At 46.5% G+C, this 24,045-nt stretch overlaps 1 protein-coding gene across 3 annotated transcripts in view; it reads left to right on the top strand.

Moving 5' to 3' along the window:
• ARMH4 (armadillo like helical domain containing 4) overlaps window positions 1–24,045 on the top strand; it is a 420,528-nt gene that overhangs the window by 281,449 nt on the left and 115,034 nt on the right. For all 3 annotated transcript variants that reach the window (XM_063947992.1, XM_063947991.1, XM_063947990.1), the window contains exon 6: window positions 12,685–12,716. In XM_063947992.1, the coding sequence (XP_063804062.1) occupies window positions 12,685–12,716 (32 nt within the window). The remainder of the gene's footprint in view (window positions 1–12,684; window positions 12,717–24,045) is intronic.

Raw genomic sequence — 24,045 nt, 5'->3', positions numbered from 1 at the left:
GAGTTTATACCCCTTGGTCTGTGATGATTGGATGTTGCATCTCTGTGAGAACACACCCCGCTGGATTGGGTGTTCAGATCAGCTGTGAGTTAGCTGAAGTTAATGATTCATCAGGAGAGTAATTCTGCAATGCTCTGCTGATTGCTGGCTGGGCTCAGTAGTGCACCGGGAGTAAATGCTGTTAACTAGAAGCACTGTGTACTCCAGGCTGCAGTAGACTGAAAACTGGAACTGGAACTGAACTGAACTGCTGGAACCTGTGGTCAGCGGTGAGGTTACTTTCGGTCAACCGCTGACCACAAAGTTCCCACCATTGGTTACAATGGAGCGCATAGGCGCTACATTGTAACATTGCCGTGTGCTGCCTGTCATACACTACAGGAGCACACAGCCAATCAGGAGGGTGCCACAACGTGGCGCTCCCTGATTGGCTGATGGAACCCTCTTAGACATAAGTCAGAGGGGGTTTCTGGCATTCGGGGAAAGGGGTCCCATGTGAAAACATGGGGCCCCTTTCAGTGCGAGGTCGGGTGTCCGTTTTGTTTTTTTGCAAAGTACCTGGATTACAAATGGATTAAAAGAGGAGCCATCTACACTGGATTTTGTGAGTATAATTTTTTCAACAGGTACACCATGGATTCTACATGGAGAAGAGGACCGACCCTCGTGTGAACATAGGTAAGTATGTGTATATGGAGGTGTGGATGTATGTATTAAAGTTTTACTTTCAAGGTGTGTGTCTTATGTTTTTATTGGGGTATTTTTTTAGTGGTAGTACTACAGGTACCAGCGGGCCCGGTTTTCCTCCGCATGCTGGTACTTGTGGTTCTCCAAGTACCAGCTTGCGGGGGAGGCTTGCTGGGACTTGTAGTATTGCTACTAAAAACAATATTCATTTTTTGTCAAAAAGGCTATCAGCCTCCCATCCGCAGCCCTTGGATGAGGGGGACAGCCTCAGGCTTCACCCCTGGCCCTTGGGTGGCTGGAGGGGGGGGGACCCCTTGATTGAAGGGGTCCCCACTCCTCCATTGTACCCCGGCCAGGGGTGACTAGTTGGTTATGTAATGCCAGGGCCGCAGGGACCTAGATAAAAGTGTCCCCCGGCTGTGGCATTATGTATCTGGCTAGTGGAGCCCGGTGCTGGTTTCAGAAATACGGGGGACCCCTACGCTTTTTGTCCCCCGTATTTTTGGAACCAGGACCAGGCGCAGAGCCCGGTGCTGGTTGCTTAAATATGGGGGAACCCCTGACATTTTTTCCCCCATATTTTTTCAACCAGGACCGGCTCAAAGAGCCCGAGGCTGGTTTGGCTTAGGAGGGGGGACCCCACGCAATTTTGTTTTTAAATTTTAACACTGATTACAATTTTTAAAAAGGTGCACAATGAAGCCCAGCACGGATCTCTCAGATCCGGCCGAGATTCATTGTATTAAAGTCGGCAGTGTTTTACAAGTCACTCACGTAAAACACTGCCAAAAAAAACGAATGACATCGACATCGGTAATTCCGAAAATGCAGAATACGACAGCTTAGTAAATTAGTCGTAATAAATTCAAAAAGTTGCAACTTTACACTTTCGATGTCATTCGTGATTGAACTTTGACCTCAAATGGGAAAATACGAATTTTAGTAAATATACCCCTATGTGTAGGAGTCCATCTTATCATTGTATGTTTGGACCTGAACTTAGCAAGCCATGAAAAAGCAGAGAATCTTTCTTGCTGGACCTGCTCAATAAAGCCCCAGTGCGCCCAATTTAGCTGCCGTGTGCCAGCCTAGAATAAAAAGTACATACAATATTCGCCAGAGGACTGGAATATGGAATATGCTGTATAAATGCATATTTATAGGGTACATCTTGTTTATAACTTTGCCTTGAATAACTCTTAATATTGTATTTACAATGCAAAAATAGAAAACACAATTATTGCACGTGATCAGTGTTTGCTAATGCTTTGTCGCTGGCCATGACATTATTCATTACATTTTCCGGGCCATACTGTCGGACCCCTGAGCCAACTCTTTAGTTATTTTTAACAGCACATGGAATTATGGAGACCAAAATAGACCCATAACCATCCACCTCATAAGCAAATTTTTTTCAATTAACTTTTTACAATTGGACAACTGCTGCTAACTGTTATGGAACATAATTTCTCGGTTTACAAAAGCAAACATTATTCTGCAGCAAGGACTGTGTCACAGACTTATTTAATGTCTTCAGCAGCCTGAGGATCGCATTAACAAAAAGAACATCTCTGCAATATTAAATATTAACATAACTCTAATATTTCTTCAAAAGAGAAAGCCGGGACGCCTCGTGGCTGCTGAAGACACTGTCTCTGTATGACAATGAGGGCAATGTAACATAATCATGTTTTTAGTGAAATGATGAAGCATGTCACAGTAGGAGAGATCAGCCGTACTGCCCTGGAGCCTTTCATGACATTGCAATTGAAAACCCAATAAACGTACAATATAAGTATATCTGTTTTTTCTTTTCCACATGACGTGTGTGTCAGTCTTTATAAAGCTGACACTGCAATAAGCACTGTGATTGCATGTGCCCTCCACATGGTGATTATTCAGCTCCTCATTTATTTTATTAGAAAAGCTGTGTGGTTGGTCATTATCATTTGCAGAGTAGCATTTATTCATTTACATGTATTATGGGCACTAAAATCCAATAAAAAATGTATCTACGCAATGCTGTTTGAAAGCGCTAGACTGATCAATTTGCAAGTTGATTTAATTTTTGGGGGGCCAGCAGGAGCTGGTCACCACTGAACAGGAGCTATATTGTTTTCTATTCTTCTTTTCATTTTTAATGAGCATTCAGTGCCTGGAAGTCCAGGAGACGCCAGCGCTGATGCTCCAACACCCCACTTAGCCGCGACACCACGAGTGGGTCGGTGATTTCGGCGGGACCCCTGCCCCCTTCCGCTAACAGAGGCACAGGGAGCACCCAGGACTGCTCCGGATACATGGGGGACAGGTAAGGCAGGCTCCCGTTTGCTGGATCCCCGAGTTGCGCAGTTCTATGCCGCTGGTCCCGGGAGACAGACCGGCAGCGCTGACATGGTCCCAGACCATTAAGTATCCTACTGACACAGTAGACCACCAGGGTATACTGGTGCTGGGGACCCTTGTAATGGCCAGAAGTACCGGTGGTGGAAGTCAGCAAGGGAAGTTTAGCGCTTCCCCAGTGGCCCCTCCCCCAGGCCAGGGCGCCATTCCACTATGGTCTTCCCGCCCTGGGCTGCTCCTCCCTCATCCTCCTTCCTCTAGAGATGCTGGCCAGTCATCACAGAGCTCTACAGGTCTCCAGGAGCATTGAGCTAAGTCTCCTTGTATACCTCACAGTCAGGTTATACACAATGCTGCATCCTGTCAGCCTTGTACACATGGCTCAGTAGTTGATATCAGTGCTCACTGCAGCTAAATTATATTTCTGCATTGTATGTGACTTATGCTAGTATTGCTTTTTGCACTTCTCTCTCTTTCTCACTGTACATTATATTACTTTCCCTGTACTTTTTTTTTCTCACAAGTGGCTCTTAAATACTGGTGTAGATAGGGTTTAATCTGCCAACACATTACAATACATTATATTTGTGAGGGCTCACACTGTTACATCTATAGTGGGGAAAGTATTGGAAGGTATTCTAAGAGACAGTATTCAAAAGTTCCTTGAAGCAAATAAGGTCATTAAAAGGAACCAACATGGATTTGTGAAGGACAGATCATGTCAGACCAACTTACTTGGCTTTTATGAAACAGTAAGTGCGAACCTGGATCAGGGTAAGGAGGTGGATATAATCTTTTTAGACTTTGCCAAAGCTTTCGACACAGTACCACACATGCGTCTTATCTATAAGCTACAAGAAATAGGGCTAAGGAGCACAATATGCACTTGGGTTAGTAATTGGTTAGATAATAGGGAGCAGCGCGTTGTGGTCAATGGATCATTTTCAAATTGGACTGAAGTACTAAGTGGTGTGCCACAAGGGTCTGTACTTGGACCACTTTTGTTCAACATTTTCATCAACGACCTAACAGTAGGTCTAGAGAGCATGGTGTCTATTTTCGCAGACGATACCAAATTGTGTAAGGTTATAAATACGGAATTGGATGCTGAGTCTCTTCAGAACGACTTAACTAAACTGGAAGCATGGGCAGAAAAATGGAGAATGAGATTCAACACAGACAAGTGTAAGGTAATGCACTGTGGGGGCAAGACCAAAAATTACACCTACATACTAAATGGGGTAATATTAGGGGATTCTGTACTGGAAAAAGACTTAGGGGTTCACATAGATAAATTAAGCAGCAGTACCCAAAGTAGGAGTACAGCAAAGAAGGCTAATAAGATATTAGCATGCATAAAACGGGGAATTGATGCAAAGGACGAGAGTATTATACAACCATTATATAAATCACTGGTGATGCCACATCTTGAATACTGTGTGCAATTTTGGGCACCATATTACAAAAAGGATATCCTGGAGCTAGAAAAGGTTCAGAGGCAGGCAACCAAACTAATCAAGGGCATGGAGACGCTGGAATACGAGGAAAGGCTTGCAAGGCTAGGCATGTTTACATTGGAAAAGAGGAGACTAAGAGGGGACATGATCAACATCTACAAATATATAAGGGGTCAATACACAGAGCTTGGGAGGGACCTGTTTTCTATAAGATCAGCAGAGAGAACACGTGGTCACTCGCTTAGGTTAGAGGAGAGGAGTTTTCGCACATTGAGGCGAAAATGTTTTTTCACAGTAAGGACAATACATGTTTGGAATTCCCTGCCTGAGTGAGTAGTAACTGCGGACTCAGTCAACACCTTTAAGAATGGGTTAGATAAATTCCTATTGGATAAAGATATTCAGGGTTATGGTGCGTAGGCACACATTATAGTTAATTTAACTAGTCCTAACATAAAAATAACTAGTCCTATAATAAGACTGCATAGAAGGCCACAAATAGGTTGAACTCGATGGACAATTGTCTTTTTTCAATCTTAGTTACTATATTACTATGTTCCAGTTACATGCTGTACATTACCATATTGTGTGTTTTCACTCCTTGCAGTTATGTCTAACAAAAGCAAGGCTAAGCAAACTGGGGCACCTTATCTGGTAGTATGTAATACCTGTAATATGGAGGTTTTACCTCAGGATTTATCACAGGAGGGTCAGTGCACAGCTTATCTTGTGTCTCTGAGTACATCAGCCCCCCCAGTTACGGTACAAGAGTCTCCATGCGCATCTTTTTCTACTTTACTGGCAAAAATTGCTGACCATATTGCTACCCCACCTGTGGCTCCCCCTATGGGTCTATCACAACCATTACAGCCTACTGTGGCTCCCCCAATGGGTTTCCAACAGCCATTAGAACCTGTTTATCAAACCATTGCAGCCCCACCCGTCCCTTCTACTTGGTTGGACTTCTACTCTAACTCTATACAGAGTTTGGCTGCTTCCTCTGCTGCATTTCAAAACATTGTACAGGGCCAGGTAACACTTCCTGCACCTACTGCCAATGAGCATACTGTTCCTTCCTCACAGTCTATGCCACTCTCTAATTCTGAAGAATCATCTGCTACTGCAGATTAAGCTGAGATTTCTGATGCAGAATCCCCCTTAGAGTCAATGAGGTACACTCCAAATTTAATGTGGCTGCATTAATTAGGGCTCAAATTCTCACTTTAACTACAAGGTGTTGAACCAGCCCCTACAACTAAGGATCCTCTGCGCAAACGGCAGAAGGTATTGGTAGCTGAGTGTCCACACTTGGATCACTTCTTGGAAGCTAGGAATGAGACATGGAAAACTCCTACTAAGAAATTTACAGTTCCCAAAAGGCTCAGCTCCATTTACCCATTACCCACAATGGATTATGCAAAATGGAATCTGCAACCTACTTCACAGTCACAGGATCTAGATCCATTTGGCAATGCAGACCCTGGGCTCCATGGTATCCACCTTCGACATCATGGAATACGCTCAGTTTCACTCCAGGCCTCTACAACACCTGATACTCTCAAGATGGAATGGTCTACGACAGCAGATCAAATCTCAGACAATGATACTGCTGCAGGATGTTTGAGCGTCCATTTCATGGTGGCTACACACATCCAACCTGGACAAGGGGAGGCCATTCTAGATTCCACACTGGACGCTTCTCACCACGGACGCCAGCCTCTGGGGGTGGGGAGCTGTCATGGACAGTCACTTCTTTCAGGGCTGCTGGTCTCTGACAGAAAGGAATCTCCCGATCAATGTCCTGAAATTTCGGGCATATTACAGTCTAGCTCCCTTACCAGATGTGCATACCTTCCTCCAGGGGGTACTCCGAATACAGCCTTCATTTGTCCCTCCGGTTGCTCCGTGGGATTTATCCTTGGTTCTTTGAGCTTTACAACAGCCTTTGTTTGAACCATTGGAAATGGTGGACCTCAAGTGGTTAACCGCAAAGACTCTCTTTCTATTGGCCATTGCTTCAGCCCGAAGAATCTGTGACTTGGGAGCTCTCTCATGTCACTCCCCCTTTTTGATATTTCATCAGGACCAGGCGGACCAGACTGAACGTGGATAAGTACCTAAGGTAGTGTCTAAATTCGATATCAACAAACACATTGTGGTGCCGGCATTCCAGGAGCCTGGTCTTTCACAAGCGGAAGCCTCATTGGATGTGGTCCATGCTCTCAGGATCTATGTAGACTGTACTAGTTCTGTTAGGAAAATGGATTCACTATTCATCCTCTATGGATTCGTGGGCAGCTCAGCATGGTGCGTGGGCTGAACAGCTCTACAAAGCTGTTATGTGGTCTACTACCCACGCGTTTCTTAGGTTCTATGCCTTTGATACGTTTACCTCTCAGGATGCAACCTTTGGCCGCAATGTCCTCCATTCAGCTCAGGAGCGTACCGTTCCTATTACAACTGCTTTGGGACAAGCCAAGGTTAACCCCGTGGAGACCACAGATCCCTGAAGAAGAAAAGAAGAGTTATGGTAAAACTTACCTTTTTGTTAACTATTTTTCTTCAAGGTTCATGTGATCTACAGGGCGCCCACCCTGACGCACCTAGCTTGAATGGGTTACTTTCTTGGTCATCAGGTAATAGTAACCTGTGCCGAGCGCAGCGGTAGTGGAGTGAGGCACCTTGCCCGAAGCATGGCGAGTGAAGCGAGCCATGTGTGGGGACACGGTGCACTAATTGGGGTTCCCCGTCACTTTATGAAGAAAACAATACCAAAAAAAGTAAAAAAACTCATGTCGACCTAGTACATGTTGACCTAGTGACCATGTTTGATGGATGCAGGATGTTTGAGCGTCCATTTCATGGTGGCTACACACATCCAACCTGGACAAGGGGAGGCCATTCTAGATTCCACACTGGACGCTTCTCACCACGGACGCCAGCCTCCGGGGGTGGGGAGCTGTCATGGACAGTCACTTCTTTCAGGGCTGCTGGTCTCTGACAGAAAGGAATCTCCCAATCAATGTCCTGAAATTTCGGGCATATTACTGGTCCCTTCAAACGGCTCAGTCTAGCTCCCTTACCAGATGTGCATACCTTCCTCCAGGGGGTACTCCGAATACAGCCTTCATTTGTCCCTCCGGTTGCTCCGTGGGATTTATCCTTGGTTCTTTGAGCTTTACAACAGCCTCTGTTTGAACCATTGGAAATGGTGGACCTCAAGTGGTTAACCGCAAAGACTCTCTTTCTATTGGCCATTGCTTCAGCCCAAAGAATCTGTGACTTGGGAGCTCTCTCATGTCACTCCCCCTTTTTGATATTTCATCAGGACCAGGCGGACCAGACTGAACGTGGATAAGTACCTAAGGTAGTGTCTAAATTCGATATCAACAAACACATTGTGGTGCCGGCATTCCAGGAGCCTGGTCTTTCACAAGCGGAAGCCTCATTGGATGTGGTCCATGCTCTCAGGATCTATGTAGACTGTACTAGTTCTGTTAGGAAAATGGATTCACTATTCATCCTCTATGGATTCGTGGGCAGCTCAGCATGGTGCGTGGGCTGAACAGCTCTACAAAGCTGTTATGTGGTCTACTACCCACGCGTTTCTTAGGTTCTATGCCTTTGATACGTTTACCTCTCAGGATGCAACCTTTGGCCGCAATGTCCTCCATTCAGCTCAGGAGCGTACCCTTCCTATTACAACTGCTTTGGGACAAGCCCCGTGGAGACCACAGCCCCCTGAAGAAGAAAAGAAGAGTTATGGTAAAACTTACCTTTTTGTTAACTATTTTTCTTCAAGGTTCATGTGATCTACAGGGCGCCCACCCTGACGCACCTAGCTTGAATGGGTTACTTTCTTGGTCATCAGGTAATAGTAACCTGTGCCGAGCGCAGCGGTAGCGGAGTGAGGCACCTTGCCCAAAGCATGGCGAGTGAAGCGAGCCATGTGTGGGGACACGGTGCACTAATTGGGGTTCCCCGTCACTTTATGAAGAAAACAATACCAAAAAAAGTAAAAAAAAAACTCATGTCGACCTAATACATGTCGACCTAGTGACCATGTCGACCTAATGCATGTTGACCAATAGTGGTTGACCTAATGACTGTCGACCTAAGTGTGGTCGACCTAACGACCCATACTTCATAGGATACAGTGTAGAGGTTCCCATCATAGACTTTAATGGAGCCTTCCCACCATTGACGTCTATGGGGATGGGTTTCATTGACAGCCTGCTGCTCACAGTCAGTCAGCAGACAGCTTCTACAGAGGTGCCTGCTGATTGGCTGGTGGCTCATGTAATGACAAGAATCATGACAGGAATGACCGGGTCCTGCAGGAATAGGTGAGTATGGATTTTTCTTTTTTACAGGTTTCGTGGATGCTACTGGAGAAGAGGACAGGAATGGCTACAGGGAGTGTAGGCAAGTATGTGTAGTGTGAGTGTGCAAGACTATCACCGTTTGTGTGTTCTGTGTTTTTTTTATTTTTATTTTACAGGGGAACTATAGGTACCAGCGTGTCCTTAATGCCTGTGCTTGCTGGTACTTGGGGTTCTCCAAGTACCAGCATGCAGAGGAGGCTTGCTAAGACATGTAGTTCCTCCTGTAAAAGACAATATTTTATTTTATTTTTACAACTCTAAATTAACAGAGTATCAGCTTGGCACCCACAACCCAGGGGTGCCAGAGATAGTCCCGGGCTTCAGCCCGGGTCTTGGGTGCCTGGAGGGGGACATCTTTATGGGAAAGCCCGGCCAAGACTGACTAGTTAATGGTATGACCAGGGGACAAATTTAAGTGGGTAAACTAGCTGTGGCATTACCTCCCTGGCTAGTGAAGCCCTAGCCCGATGCTGGTTCTTAAAATACAGGGGGACCCCACACATTTTTTCACCCGTATGTTTTTAACCTGGAATGGCTCAAGTAGCACAGAGCTTGTTATGCTTGTGGGGGACCTCATGCCATTTTTTCTTTCCTATTTTTTGACACTTTTTACACATTTACACAGAGAAGCACTGCATGGATCTCACTGATCTATGCAGGCTTCATGTTTGCGAGTGTTTGGCTGCCGGCAAACACGGCAGCCGAGCACGGACACATACACATTTGGAAACACAATTCATTAAAACACGGGAACAAGTGAGCCTCTAAGTGAGCTTTCGTTGTCTCCACTTCTGTTTCATGCTCCTTAATCTGATGAGGTCCCTCAAGATTCCCGTCAGCCCGTTTCTACTACCGCCTCTTTGCAGATGACACCAAATTTACTTCTCCTCTTCTGACTCCTCTGTTTTTCTCTTATATGTGTCCAACTGCCTCTCCACCATCTGCACAGTCCAAAGTGGAGCTCATGCTTTTCCTCTGTCCTGTCATCCGCCCCCTTCTTTCCTCCATGCACAGTTGACAACACTGTGCCCAGTTTCCAGAGTCCACTGCTTTGGTGTTGTCCTTTACTTTGTCCTCTGCTTCACTATACTTCCTTGAGCTGGCTTGTTGCCTCCTACTTCTCACTTGATATGCTACCAAAATCCTTTTTTGTTTTCTCCCACTTGAGTACTGAAACCTCTCGCTAACTGGCTTTTCCCTTATCCAGTTTTACCTCTCTGCTCTTTTACATAAACTAATCTGTCTACTTACCAAACCATACCTCCAGTTATTTCAGTTGGCTAAAAAGGATTGCCCATCAAAGGAGTGGAAGAGGGAAGGTATTCTATACGGGTTGAGTACGGGATCCCTATGGTCAGTATACTAACGCCGGGATCCCGATCGTCAGAGTGCCAGCAGAGGGATGAGCACAGCTAGACCCCTTGCGGGCCCACTGCGCACTGCACGTTGCGCTCACCACAGGTTCTATTCCCACTCCATGGGTGTCGTAGACGCCCAGGAGTGGGAAAAGCTATGGCAGCGCTCCCGGCATTCTGACTGCCGGGATCCCGACTGCTGGGATCCTGACTACATCCCTTCTATACTTGTGTAAGTGATTCATACTCAGTGTACACAGACAGGCTTCACCTAAAATGCACAGCCTGTTTCTAATTGTTATGCCATATACAGCACCGTATTAATGTATAGACTAGAGTAGGGGTGGGCAACATGCGGCCCGCGGGCCGAATGCGGCCCGCGAACCGATTCTGCCTGGCCCGCTGTCCCATACCACTGTGCAATGACAAGCGGCCCGGCTGAGCCGCTTGTCATTGCGCTACAAAGCTCAGAGATGCGGCGCCGCTGAGGAAATACCCGGTCACGCCATAGGGTCTGCTGACCAGGATTTCCTCTGTGACATCAGGCGCTGGGTGGCATAGGGGGCGGAGCCATGGCAGGAGCGTGCAGAGGGCAGCGGATCGCGGATCTGGCAGAAGGCAGTGGATAATCTGGGCAGCAGATCGGCCACTGTGAAAGAAATACATCAAAGGTAAAGCTGCTATATGGGTCGGGGGGGGGGGGGGGAGAGAAGGAGAGGAGGGGGGTAGAGACTGCTGTATAGGTTCAGGGGAGGGGGGGAAGGGGGGTAGAGACTGCTGTATAGGTTCAGGGGAGGGGGGGAAGGGGGGTAGAGACTGCAGTATAGGTTCAGGGGAGGGGGGGAAGAGACTGCTGTATAGGTTCAGGGGAGGTGGTGAAGGGGGGTAGTGACTGCTATATGGGTTCAGGGGTGGGGGAAGGGGGGTAGAGACTGCTATATGGGTTTAAGGGAGAGGGGAGGTTTGAGACTGCTATGTGGGTTCAGGGAAGAGGAGGAGGGGGGGGGGGAGCTAGTAACCAGCTGTGAATACGATTGATAACAGCATTACACAGGATGCTGTTTGTTTGTTTTCAGCAGTTTTTTTTAAATTTATTTTTATTAGTGGATGTGTTCTTTAGACATTTGTATTTTGCCTGTAAAAAACTACGTATGCGGTGTAATGTATATTGTGTGTGTTTTTATAGTTATATATATATATATATATATATATATATATATATATATATAATACTATGTTTTTATAGTTTTATATATATATATATATATATATATATATATATATATAACTATGGGCCTAATTCAGACCTGATCGCTAGGGTGTGATTATTGCACTGCTACGATCAGGTAGTCGCCGCCTACGGGGGGAGGGGGTAATCGCTGTGCAGGGGTGCGATCGCATGTGCAGGAGAGCCGCAGAAACAGAAGTTTGTGCAGTCTCTGCGCAGCCCAGGACTTACTCTTCCAGTGCGATGATCGGGGCTGGAGCTGACGTCAGAAACCCTCCCTCCAAACGCCTGGTCCCTCCTGCGTTTTTCCGTGCACTCCTCTAAAACGGTCAGTTGCCACCCACAAACGGCCTCTTCCTGTCAATCACCTTGCAATCGCCTGTGCGATCGCTTTGTTCGCACCATCCCATCACTGCCCGACGCTCCCCAGCGCGGCGGACCGACGTGCCTGCGCACTGCAATGCATGCGCAGTTCAGACCCGATCACCCGCTGTGCGAAAATACACAGCAGCGACCGGGTCAGAATTGGGCCCTATAACGGGTCTTATTTTGAGTTGGCTGCATTTGCATCTTGCAGCAACTGCTGACTAAGGGGTTGATTCAGACCTGATCACTGTGCTGCAAATTTTGCTGTCCTGCGTTCGGGTAGTCGCCGCCCCCAGGAGGAGTGTAAATTCGCCAGTGCAAGTGTGCAATCGTATGTGTACGCAGAGCTGCAAAAATCTACTTTGTGCAGTCTCTACGCAGCCCAGGACTTACTCCTACAAATATTTGTCATTCATATTAGTCCCCGCCCTTGTGTGTGGCCCTCGAACATTCACTGGAATTGTTAAGCGGCCCCCCAGCTGAAATAATTGCCCACCCCTGTTCTAGAGGATGATATGAATGTATGGAATATCTGTCTGCCTGCTCGTAACTGTTGCGCCATCATCATGGCTAATTTTGGAAGAAACATTGAAATACCACAGATTTATACAGTACACTATCAAGTTATTAAATAAAGTGTTTTTAGTACAGATGTATTATAATTAACACAGTTTGAGACTTTATTAAAAAAAAGTGTAACGCTAGCTTTTCTTTTTGCAATTAAAGTTAATGGTCGCCATTTGTTTTATACAATTAACATTTAATGTTTTGCGGTAGATGTGTACTATATTATATAAATGCATGACTTGCTAGAATGTTTATATAAATCTTACATTCACTAATAATTGTCGTTTGTTCTCTTTTAGTGAGAAGTTGGATGGAAAAATTGAAAGATAAGGTAAGTTACCATTTCCTTTCCCAATAAGACTTACAGGATAAATTAAAAGCTTAGAAGCCAAATTATATGCAGATTTCCACCTCTGTTCAGAGTCACCCACTTCTGTAAGTAGTAGAGATGTGTGCCAGCCCATTTTGCTGGTTCTGGTTTTGGTTCTAATTCGTCAGAGCGATTTGGTTTTGGTAACTGGTTTTGGTTTTTAATCCGGATTTAAAAAAATGTAAAAAACAAAACAAAAAAACAGCTAAAATCATGTTATTCAATCCAAACTAAATCCAAAACCCGAAGTTCAGTTTAAAAATTCTAATTCCGAACCACGGGAACATCTGAACCGGGACTCGTTTCGGTTCGTAAGTTCTCTAAAGTTTTGGTTCGGTTCGGATTCACAAAATTAGGATGGGTTCGGAATTGCCGTCAGATTCTCCAGATACGTTAATCTGCAAATTGCTGTCAGTGATTTATGGGTCACTTCCAACACTGTAATTGCCACCGGCAAGAGGAATTCAGTACTCTGGCATTAGGTAGCCTTAGCTTCTACTTAGCTTCTACTTCAATTATTATTTAATTAAACAGATAACATGAGCATCTAAGAACACAGAATATCAGAGTTTACAGCTACAAACAAGGATTACAAAGAGTATAATATTATTTTAAACGTGGACATAGATTTCAGACAATTTCAGAAAAAATAATAAAAGGATAAAACAAACCCAGATTAATAATTACATAAATTAACTCTTGTCGTGAAGGAGTCATGCTAGAAGCGGCTGATCACCAGTCACGCTGGACTCTCCTTAGGTAGTGCACCCATTGTGCTGTTGCCGGAAGGGGTTGTTTGTGCTTGGAGAACTGAACTGCACATCTCTAGTAAGTAGTCACCTTCTCTATAAGCACTTGCACTAGCCCTGTCCTTGGTACAAATGGCCTGTCAGAGAACGGTATCCGGATGATAGATAGACAGTGTCTAGTTAGACAGTCAATTGACACCATATCTTAGACAACATTAGGTCGACAGGGTCAAGTGGTCGACATAAAAAAGGTAGAAAGGAAGAGAAGTATTAGAACACGAGCACGTGCACTGAAACTGGGGGGAGATAGGTTGAGGGGAAATCTAAGGATAACTTACTTCACCGAATGTGTAGTAGATAAGTAGATAAGATGAATAGCCTCCCATCAGAGGTGGTAGCGGCTTAGACAGTAGAGTAAATTATATACGCTTGGGATAGGCATAAATGGGGGGTGTATCAACAGAGGAGGGGGTCCATATGCAGACTCTGCCCCCCTCTGCCAGCAGCACAGCTCTAGCACTAGTAGACTTTGGCACTGTGCCAGAGTCTACTGTGCACGAGCAGGTCTCCGGGGAAATGGCGTAGCAGCCACTTTCCCAGTGATTTCCCTGCTGTGCATGCGTAAAATGCCAGGAAATTGACCACTATGCCATTTTTCCGGTGATTTTGTATTGCTGCCGGCGCTGGACTCCGGAAAGGCAAGTGTAGAGAAATGGGTAAAGGGTGTGCGGTGTTGCCCCCCCTGGACCCAGAGCCCCGTGTGCAATGCACACCCTGCATCCATTATAGATACACCACTGGGCAAAAAGATATCCTTACAAAGACATAAGGAACACATAGGGTTGAAGTTATAAAAAGGATAAAAGAAAAAGGAGCAGACTAGATGAGCGAAGAGGTTCTTACCTGCCATCAAATTCCATGTTTCTAACTCCATCAACACACCATCAGAGAACTTTGCCTATTTTTATTTATTTGTTAACAGTTTCTTATATAGCGCAGAAAATTCCGTTGTGCTTTACAATTGGAAATAACAATGATATAACAAAACTGGGTAATAACAAACAGTTATAGAGGTAGGAAGACCCTGCTCGCAAGCTTACAATCTAAGCCTATTTGAGAACACCCTGTGACAGCCCAGTCTTCAGTCGCAATTTCAGATGCCACTGAATTGCTTATTATTCTACATTGTCCATTCTTGTGTACACTTAAGTTCCAGAACATGAGCAGAGCGAAATGTGCAAGTTACGTTCTGCAACTGGATTTAAGTCCAGTTCTGCACCAGCCCTGCAGTGTTTTAGTTCCCCTCTACACCCCTGCACCCCAGGTAATCACCTTGTTTCTAGTCTCTTCTACGTCTCCTAAGTGCACGTGCAAAATAAAATGTTGGTAAAGTTGTATATACAGCCTACATAAAGGTGCTTTTGTGCTCCATCTAGCATAATGCACTGGAGTCTGGGACTACCCTCAGTAAAGCTGGACACGCACCTATTGGATCCCCGGCTGATTGGGTTAAATGCTTCAGATTAGCCAAGGGGTATGCATCCAGCCGTGACCCCGAGAGGCGGGGGCAGCAGCAGGGAGGTAAGCGGCCCCTCTATGGGGATCAGGAGGTCGGCTGTGCAGCAGATAAGATGCGACCTCCCAGTCCCGACTGTTGCAGATATAATAATAATAAGGCATTTATCGGCTAACACTTCTGCATTGGTGCTGCATACACACATATATAATCGCTAGTCATTCACGCAATATCGGGAGAACGGGCCAACGGTTGTGTAGGTGTGCATCCAGTTTAAGACTGTGTACACTTACTATGTTGCAGAATGAAAGATATACTCGTACTTCCCTTTTATCGGTCTCTGATAACCTCTGTGCAGTATGTTTCACACACATATAGATGAAAGAAGGAGAAGGCCCTGTAAAAGACTAGTCGGGAGTCTTAATCAAAAATGATAATGACATAGTGGACATGCTTAATGAATTTTTTCAACAGTATTTACTGGAGAAGACCCAATTCAGGGACTGACACACAATCTCAATTAATGAGAATATCCCACTGATAGGTACTTATTTAAGTGAGGAGGTAGTCTGTGACCGATTAAAACATTTAAGGATTAATAAGTCACCGGGTCCTGATGGAATTCACCCAAGGGTTCTAATGGAGCTTCACTCTGAACTGGCAAAACCGCTATTTCTCTTACGTCCTAGAGGATGCTGGGGACTCCGTAAGGACCATGGGGATAGACGGGCTCCGCAGGAGACTTGGGCACTTTAAGAAAGAAATTTAGGTATGGGTGTGCACTGGCACCTCCCTCTATGCCCCTCCTCCAGACCTCAGTTTATTACTGTGCCCAGAGGAGACTGGGTGCATTACAGGGAGCTCTCCTGAGTTTCCTGAAAAGAAAGTATATTTGTTAGGTTTTTTATTTTCAGGGAGCTCTGCTGGCAACAGACTCCCTGCATCGAGGGACTGACGGGAGAGAAACAGACCTACTTTAATGTTAGGCTCTGTTTCTTAGGCTACTGGACACCATTAGCTCCAGAGGGATCGGTATGCAGGTTTCATCCTCGCCGCCCGTCCCAGAGCCGCACCGCCGTTATCCTTGCAGAGCCGGAAGATAGAAGCCGGGTGAGTATGAGAAGAAAGAAGACTTCAGAGGCGGCAGAAGACTTCAGCTCTTCACTGAGGTAATGCACAGCGGTAGCGCTGTGCGCCATTGCTCCCACACAGCACACACAGACGGCAGTCACTGTAAGGGTGCAGGGCGCAGGGGGGGCGCCCTGGGCAGCAATATAAACCTCATTTTCTGGCAAAAGTACATATATACAGCTAGGCACTGTATATAAAAGAGCCCACACTAGTTTTTTCAATATTTGAGCGGGACCGAAGCCCGCCGCTGAGGGGGCGGGGCTTGTTCCTCAGCACTCACAAGCGCCATTTTCTCCACAGCACAGCGCTGAGAAGAAGCTCCCTGGACTCTCCCCTGCTTATCCACGGTGAAAGAGGGTTTTAAAGAAGGGGGGGGGCACATAATTTGGCGCAAAATACATGATTACAGCGCTATCTGGGTAAACATATTGTATGTTTTTTCCTGGGTCATTAGCGCTGGGTGTGTGCTGGCATACTCTCTCTCTGTCTCTCCAAAGGGCCTTGTGGGGAAACTGTCTTCAGATAAGAGGATTCCCTGAGTGTGTGGTGTGTCGGTACGCTTGTGTCGACATGTCTGAGGTAGAAGGCTCTCCCAGGGAGGAGGTGGAGCAAATGTGTGTGATGTCTCCGTCGACAACGCCGACACCTGACTGGATGGATATGTGGAATGTTTTAAGTGCAAATGTGAATTTATTGCACAAAAGATGAGGCTAGGGAACAGGCAGGGAGTCAACCCCTGCCTGTCCCTATGTCGCAGGGACCTTCGGGGTCTCAAAAGCGCCCACTATCCCAAATAGTAGACACTGATACCGACACGGATTCTGACTCCAGTGTCGACTACGATGATGCAAAGTTACAGCCAAAATTGGCTAAAAGTATTCGATATATGATTATTGCAATAAAGGATGTACTGCACATCACTGATGACCCATCTGTCCCTGACACGAGGGTACACATGTTTAAGGGAATGAAAGCTGAGGTAACCTTTCCCCCCTCTCATGAGCTGAACGAGTTGTGTGAAAATGCGTGGGAATCTCCAGACAAAAAACTGCTGATTTCCAAAAGGATTCTTATGGCATATCCTTTCCCAACAAAGGACAGAATACGGTGGGAATCCTCCCCTAGGGTGGACAAAGCGTTGACACGCCTATCCAAGAAGGTAGCGCTGCCATCCCAAGATATGGCTACCCTCAGGGATCCTGCTGATCGCAAGCATGAGGTTACCTTGAAGTCCATTTACGCACATTCTGGTACCTTACTCAGACCGGCGATAGCGTCGGCTTGGGTTTGTAGCGCTGTTATAGCGTGGACAGATACCTTATCGATGGAGATTGATACCCTGGATAAGGAAACCATTTTATTGACCCTAGGACATATTAAAGATGCTGTCTTATATATGAGAGATGCTCAAAGAGACATTGGTCTACTGGGTTCTAGAGTAAACGCTATGTCGATTTCTGCTAGACGAGTCCTATGGACCCGGAAATGGACAGGTGATGCCGACTCAAAGAGGCATATGGAGGTTTTACCTTACAGGGGTGAGGAATTGTTTGGGGAAGGTCTCTCGGACCTGGTCTCCACAGCTACGGCAGGTAAATCAAATTTTTTGCCTTATATTCCCTCACAGCCTAAGAAAGCGCCACATTATCAAATGCAGTCCTTTCGGTCACAGAGAAACAAGAGAGCACGAGGATCGTCCTTTCTTGCCAGAGGTAAGGGCAGAGGAAAAAAGCTGCACAACACAGCTAGTTCCCAGGAACAGAAGTCCTCCCCGGCCTCTACAAAATCCACCGCATGACGCTGGGGCTCCGCTAAGGGAGTCCGCCCCAGTGGGGGCACGTCTTCAAATTTTCAGCCACATCTGGGTTCACTCACAGGTGGATCCCTGGGCAATAGAAATTGTTTCTCAGGGTTACAAGCTGGAATTCGAAGAGGTGCCTCCTCGCCGGTTTTTAAATCAGCCCTACCGGCTTCTCCCCCAGAAAGGGAGATAGTGATAAATGCAATTCACAAATTGTATCTTCAACAGGTGGTGGTCAAAGTTCCCCTACTTCAACAAGGGAGGGGATATTACTCAACCCTGTTTGTAGTCCCGAAACCGGACGGTTCGGTCAGAACCATTCTAAATTTAAAATCCCTGAACCTATACTTGAAAAGGTTCAAGTTCAAGATGGAATCGCTCAGGGCGGTCATCGCCAGCCTGGAAGGGGGGGATTTTATGGTATCCCTGGACATAAAGGATGCATACCTTCATGTTCCCATATATCCACCTCATCAGGCGTACCTGAGATTTGCGGTACAGGATTGTCATTACCAATTTCAGACGTTGCCGTTTGGGCTTTCCACGGCCCGAGGATTTTCACCAAGGTAATGGCGGAAATGATGGTGCTCCTGCGCAAGCAGGGTGTCACAATTATCCTGTACTTGGACGATCTCCTCATAAAAGCGAGATCATGAGAGCAGTTGCTGAACAGCGTGTCACTTTCACTGAAGGTGTTACAGCAACACGGCTGGATTCTCAATATCCCGAAGTCGCAGTTGGTTCCTACGACTCGTCTGACCTTCTTAGGCATGATTCTGGTTACGGACCAGAAAAGGGTTTATCTTCCAATAGAAAAGGCCCAGGAACTCATGACTCTGGTCAGGAACCTATTGAAGCCAAAACAAGTGTCAGTGCATCACTGCACTTGGGTCCTGGGGAAGATGGTGGCATCTTACGAGGCCATTCCCTTCGGCAGGTTCCATGCGAGGACTTTCCAATGGGACCTACTGGGCAAGTGGTCCAGGTCATATCTACAGATTCATCAGATGATCACCCTGTCCCCCAGGGCCAGGGTATCTCTCCTGTGGTGGCTACAGAGTGCTCACCTTCTAGAGGGCCGCAGGTTCGGCATTCAGGACTGGATTCTGGTAACCACGGATGCGAGCCTCCGAGGTTGGGGAGCAGTCACACAGGGAAGAAACTTCCAAGGTCTTTGGTCAAGTCAAGAGACTTGTCTTCACATCAACATCCTGGAGCTGAGGGCCATATACAATGCCCTTCGTCAAGCGGAGACCTTGCTTCGCGACCTACCATTTCTGATCCAGTCAGACAACATCACTGCAGTGGCTCATGTAAACCGCCAAGGCGGCACAAGGAGCAGAGTGGCAATGCCGGAAGCCACCAGGATTCTTCGCTGGGCGGAAAGTCATGTAAGCGCACTGTCAGCAGTGTTCATTCCGGGAGTGGACAACTGGGAAGCAGACTTCCTCAGCAGACACGACCTGCATCCAGGAGAGTGGGGACTTCATCAGGAAGTCTTCGCACAGATTGCAAGCCAGTGGGAACTGCCACAGATAGACATAATGGCGTTCCGCCTCAACAAAAAGCTACAGAGATATTGCTCCAGGTCAGGAGACCCTCAGGCAGTGGCTGTGGACGCCCTAGTGACACAGTGGGTGTTCCAGTCGGTCTATGTGTTTCCTCCTCTTCGTCTCATCCCAAAGGTGTTGAGAATAATAAGAAAAAGAGGAGTGCAGACAATTCTCATTGTTCCAGATTGGCCGCGAAGGGCCTGGTATCCGGATCTGCAGGAGATGCTCACAGAAGATCCGTGGCCTCTTCCTCTAAGACAGGACCTGTTGCAACAGGGGCCCTGTCTGTTCCAAGACTTACCGCGGCTGCGTTTGACGGCATGGCGGTTGAACGCCGGATCCTAGCGGAAAATGGCATTCCGGATGAGGTCATTCCTACTCTGATAAAGGCTAGGAAGGATGTGACAGCTAAACATTATCACCGTATATGGCGAAAGTATGTTTCTTGGTGTGAGGCCAGGAATGCTCCTACGGAAGAATTCCATCTGGCCCGTTTCCTTCACTTCCTACAAACTGGAGTGAATTTGGGCCTAAAATTAGGCTCCATTAAGGTTCAGATTTCGGCCTTATCCATTTTCTTTCAGAGGGAATTAGCTTCTCTCCTAGAAGTACAGACTTTTGTGAAGGGAGTGCTGCATATTCAGCCTCCTTTTGTACCTCCGGTGGCGCCTTGGGACCTTAACGTGGTGTTGAGTTTCCTTAAGTCGCACTGGTTTGAACCACTTAAAACAGTGGAGTTAAAATATCTCACTTGGAAGGTGGTCATGTTGTTAGCTTTGGCTTCGGCTAGGCGAGTGTCGGAATTGGCAGCTTTGTCTCATAAAAGCCCCTATCTGGTTTTCCATATGGATAGAGCGGAATTGCGGACCCGTCCTCATTTCTTGCCTAAGGTGGTGTCATCTTTTCATATGAACCAACCTATTGTGGTGCCTGTGGCTACGCGAGACTTGGAGGATTCCGAGTCCCTTGATGTGGTCAGGGCTTTGAAAACTTACGTGGCCAGAACGGCTAGGGTCAGAAAAACTGAAGCACTATTTGTCCTGTATGCAGCCAACAAGGTTGGTGCTCCTCCTTTGAAACAGACTATTGCTCGCTGATCTGTAACACGATTCAGCAGGCTTATTCTACGGCTGGATTGCCGTTACCGAAATCGGTTAAGGCCCATTCCATTAGGAATGTGGGCTCTTTTTGGGCGGCTGCCCAAGGTGTCTCGGCATTACAATTGTGTCGAGCTGCTACTTGGTCGGGTTCAAACACCTTTGCAAAGTTCTATAAGTTTGATACCCTGGCTGAGGAGGACCTCCTGTTTGCTCAATCGGTGCTGCAGAGTCATCCACACTCTCCCGCCCGTTTGGGATCTTTGGTATAATCCCCATGGTCCTTACGGAGTCCCCAGCATCCTCTAGGACGTAAGAGAAAATAAGATTTTAAACCTACCGGTAAATCTTTTTCTCGTTGTCCGTAGAGGATGCTAGGTGCCCGTCCCAAGTGCGGACTACTTCTGCAAGACTTGTATATAGTTTTGCTTACATAAGGGTTATGTTATAGTTTCATCGGTCTCAGACTGATGCTATGTTGTTTTCATACTGTTAACTGGTTAGTATATCACAAGTTATACGGTGTGAATGGTGTGGGCTGGTATGAATCTTGCCCTTGGATTAACAAAAATCCTTTCCTCTTACTGTCCGTCTCCTCTGGGCACAGTTTCTCTAACTGAGGTCTGGAGGAGGGGCATAGAGGGAGGAGCCAGTGCACACCCATACCTAAAGTTCTTTCTTAAAGTGCCCATGTCTCCTGCGGAGACCGTCTATCCCCATGGTCCTTACGGAGTCCTTAGCATCCTCTATGGACTACGAGAAAAAGATTTACCAGTAGGTTTAAAATCTAATTTTTTGATCTTTAAGGATTCAGTTATATCAGGTATGGTTCCCAAAGACTGGCGTATAGCGGAAGTAGTCCCTATATTCATTAAGGGAAGTAAAGCTGAACCGGGTAACTATAGACCAGTTAGTCTTACATCTATAGTGGGGAAAGTTCTGGAAGGTATTCTAAGGGATAGTATTCAGAAGTTCCTTGAAGCCAATAAAATCATTAAAAGGAATCAACATGGATTCGTGAAGGAGAGATCCTGTCAAACCAACTTACTTGGTTTTTACGAAACAGTAAGTGCAAACCTCGATCAGGGTAAAAACGTGGATGTAATCTTTTTAGACTTTGCCAAAGCTTTCGACACAGTACCACACATGCAACTTATCTATACGCTACAAGAAATAGGGCTAGGAAGCAATATATGCACTTGGGTCAAGAATTGGTTAGATAACAGAGAGCAGCGAGTTGTGGTTAATGGATCTCTTTAAATTTGGACTGAAGTGTTAAGTGGTGTGCCACAAGGCTCTGTATTAGGACCGCTATTGTTCAACATTTTCATTAACGACCTAACAGAAGGTCTAGAGAGCATGGTGTCTATTTTTGCAGACGATACCAAATTATGTAAGGCTATAAATACAGAGGAGGATGCTGAGTCTCTTCAGAACGACTTAGTTAAATTAGAAGCATGGGCAGCCAAATGGAGAATGCGCTTCAACACAGACAAGTGTAAGGTAATGCACCGTGGTAGCAAGAACAAAAATAACACTTACAAACTGAATGGGGTAACATTAGGGGATACTGTACTGGAAAAAGACTTAGATGTTCTCATTGATAGCAAACTAAGCAGCAGTTCCCAAATTAGGATGGCAGCAAAAAAGGCTAATAAGATACTAGCATGCATAAAACGGGGAATTGATGCAAGGGACGGGGGTGTTATACTCCCATTATATAAATCACTAGTGAGGCCGCACCTTGAATACTGTGTACAATTCTGGGCACCGTACTACAAAAAGGATATCCTGGAGCTAGAAAAGGTTCAGAGGAGGGCGACTAAACTAATTAAGGGCATGGAGACGATGGAATACAAGGAAAGTGTTAGGCGCCGAGGGTCCGCCCGTCAGTGCGGCCCGGCGCCTAGCAACTAGGGACGCCGCAGGCAGACAGCCGCCGGCTCCCTAGCAACGCTAGACGCCGGGCGCACGGAGCCGCTCTGACCATAGCAACAGGGACGCCACTGTCGGACCGCGTTCCCCGTTGCTAGGTCTAATGAATCAGGTCAAATTGCATCCTGGCCGTGCAGCATGCAGCTGCACGGCATAATTAACATTACCCTGTCTGGATCCGGATTGGAGGGGTTCTAAATAAAAGCACTCTCAGGACTTCTCACAGACGCCGGTGTTAGCTTCCTGTTGCTGTGTCTGTTACAGAGAGTTTCCAGTCCTGCTCCATCCGGTTGTTCCTGTCCTCAGTGATCCAGTACTCGGAATTTGTCATCTTTCCTGGAGTCCTACCGAGCACCTTTAACATCCAGTGGTGTTCGTGAGTCGCGGCGTAGCCGTGTGTTGCGGCTTGACCGCTTACTATTTATTATTTAGTTTTATTGTGTTCCGGAGCTTTTGCGGAGGATTCCGCTCCCACTAGTCCACTCTGGTATCCAGCGGTGCTGGATAGGAGTAACGGATCAGTGGATCTTTGGTTGTCCTTTTCCCTGGCGGTTTGTCCGCACATACTTTTGGTTAAGTTAGATAGCTTGTAACCCCTGGTCTGGTTGCTTAGTCAGAGGGCCCCTTGTTATCACCCTGTCTCGGATTTCCCTTTGTCTTCCATTAAGACCTGAGGGGGCATCGGGGTTGGGCAGACATAATCCGCCCTTCGAACGCGGCTGCCATGGGCTCAAGCAACCATAGTCTCGCAGGGGATTTCTGATAACACGGGCGAGACAACGGAGTTAGGGCGCCAGGGGTTACTAGGCTTTCCTGCTCCCGTAACCAGCATATCTTTCCAGTACTCAGACCTCTGCCATAAGATCTCATCTGGTCTGGAGTACGGGAATCATAACATTAACACCGGCCAGACTAAAATTTAAAATTAACAGGAGTTAATTTTTTCCCCTTATTCAGTTGGGAGATTTTGTCAGCTTCATGAATCCCACCGGTGTTGGGCCAAATCCTGGCCAGCTTTTAGTTAGCCAGATCCAAGAGCTTACTCAGATGGTTCAGGATCTGTCCCTTCGGGTGAGGTCACAGGAAGATCTGTTACGGACTTCCCCGAGGGTCATTCCTGAACCAAAAATGCATCTGCCTGACCGTTTTTCTGGGGATAGAAAGCAGTTTTTTAATTTTAAAGAGTCTTGTAAACTGTATTTTCGTTTAAGACCAGTATCCTCGGGTACGGAATCTCAGCGGGTAGGAATTATTATTTCTCTGCTACAGGGGGATCCTCAGACCTGGGCTTTTGGTTTAAAGACAGACGATCCAGCTTTATTGTCTGTAGACGCCTTTCTGGGGTCCTTAGGGCTTTTGTATGACGACCCTGATAGAGAGGCATCCGCCGAGAGTCACTTGCGTGCTCTCAGACAGGGTAGGAATCCCGCAGAGATTTATTGTACAGAGTTTCGCCGTTGGTCGAACGACTGTGGATGGAATGACCCAGCCTTGCGCAGTCAGTTTCG

This window comes from Pseudophryne corroboree, chromosome 12 (genome assembly GCF_028390025.1).
Source record: "Pseudophryne corroboree isolate aPseCor3 chromosome 12, aPseCor3.hap2, whole genome shotgun sequence".
In the NCBI taxonomy this organism is placed as follows: domain Eukaryota; kingdom Metazoa; phylum Chordata; class Amphibia; order Anura; family Myobatrachidae; genus Pseudophryne; species Pseudophryne corroboree.
This window is presented reverse-complemented; position numbering and strand designations above follow the sequence as displayed.